Below are 1361 nucleotides of genomic sequence, written 5' to 3' on the forward strand. Positions count from 1 at the left end.
TTATTGATTCGGAAGCACCGGTTTAGAAGACACCATGTCCCAGCTGCAGAGGACAGAAGAGCGGCATGGGTTGTAACACGTTATAATGCTCGCTTATTATTGGGATTTATGTAACATATAAAGATTGTAGAGCATATGGACTCACAGGATGAGAACTTCTTCCGTTTCTCTGATTTAAAAGCCAACTGCACTTTCACTGTGTTCTTAAATCATAGGAAGTCAACTTGGTTTTGAATTGCGACAGCTAAAAAGGGAAGTTGGTTGAGTTGTTAACATTTATACACTTAACCTTTTTCACATATGACATGTGAACTGCCAACCAAAAGAACCTGATTGCCGTTCTATTTTTGATGTGGGCTTCTTTGGTAAGACATTATTTGCTGGTTTTACTTCTTATCTACACCGGAAAGTTTTACTCATCTGCAGTTTACAGACTTGTGACACTCAGTTACTTAACACACAGTAAATTGTGGTTGTACAGATCGTGTTGAATGCTTCGTAAAAGATACTGAATTATTGTGTTTGTAAATCCAGGTGAGTGTTATCACAGTCCAGTCTGTGAAAATGGTGACCGCCACCATGTTGCTGAGTGTCTTCTTACTTTCAAGTGAGTTTGTTCAGTCTCTTTTATTTGGAGATGTTCCTTTTTCCAACTGTTCATGTCCTGACTGCAAAGTGAAATGTTTTATTCTGACATTGTTAAAAGGAAAAAGGAGATAACATGCTGCTGCTGAGTTGTAGTTTGTGTTTCATGCAGGTTTTGCTCCACAATTTGTTCATCATGAGTCTGTTTCCCAGGTGCTCTGGCTGATTGTTCTAAAGAGTCAGCCCTATTCATTACTGCACCAAAGAACATGGAAGCACTGAGTGGATCTTGTCTGCTAATCCCATGTAACTTTAGTGCCATACCAGATCAGGACTTCAACAGCACAAGAACAACCTTCGGAGTGTGGATTAAACATGATATACATTTTAGCGACCAAACAAATAATGTGATTTTCAACAGTAGCAGGGTGTATAATAGCTATCCAATGAATATTACTGGAGACCTGAGTCAGAAAAGCTGCACCACTTTATTTTCCAGATTAAGCACAAATTACACAGAAACATACTACTTCAGAATTGAGAACAGGCCATTTCTGGCAACAGCTGTTTGTGATCCTCAACGAATTATAGTTAAAGGTAAGAGAGTTCTTTTTTTAATTTGTCAGTCCATATTATGAGTGTTAGGAAGAAAGAATGAAATCAGTTGCACCTAACCTTCTATGTGATCGTACACCTGCCAGTGGTGGAATGTAACTAGTACAGTAGTACTGTACATTTGTTCAAGTACTGGACTTCAGTCCAAATGTTGAGGTACT

At 38.6% G+C, this 1361-nt stretch overlaps 1 protein-coding gene across 1 annotated transcript in view; it reads left to right on the forward strand.

Annotated features, from left to right (window-relative positions):
• Positions 1 to 218: 218 nt before the first annotated feature.
• LOC116672181 (sialic acid-binding Ig-like lectin 7) overlaps positions 219 to 1361 on the forward strand; it is a 97918-nt gene continuing 96775 nt past the window's right edge. Inside the window, exon 1 of the mRNA XM_032503856.1 lies at positions 219 to 365. Within this exon, the coding sequence (XP_032359747.1) occupies positions 351 to 365 (15 nt within the window). The 5' untranslated portion in view covers positions 219 to 350. The remainder of the gene's footprint in view (positions 366 to 1361) is intronic.

Source organism: Etheostoma spectabile, chromosome 22, assembly GCF_008692095.1.
Source record: "Etheostoma spectabile isolate EspeVRDwgs_2016 chromosome 22, UIUC_Espe_1.0, whole genome shotgun sequence".
Taxonomy (NCBI): Eukaryota; Metazoa; Chordata; class Actinopteri; order Perciformes; family Percidae; genus Etheostoma; species Etheostoma spectabile.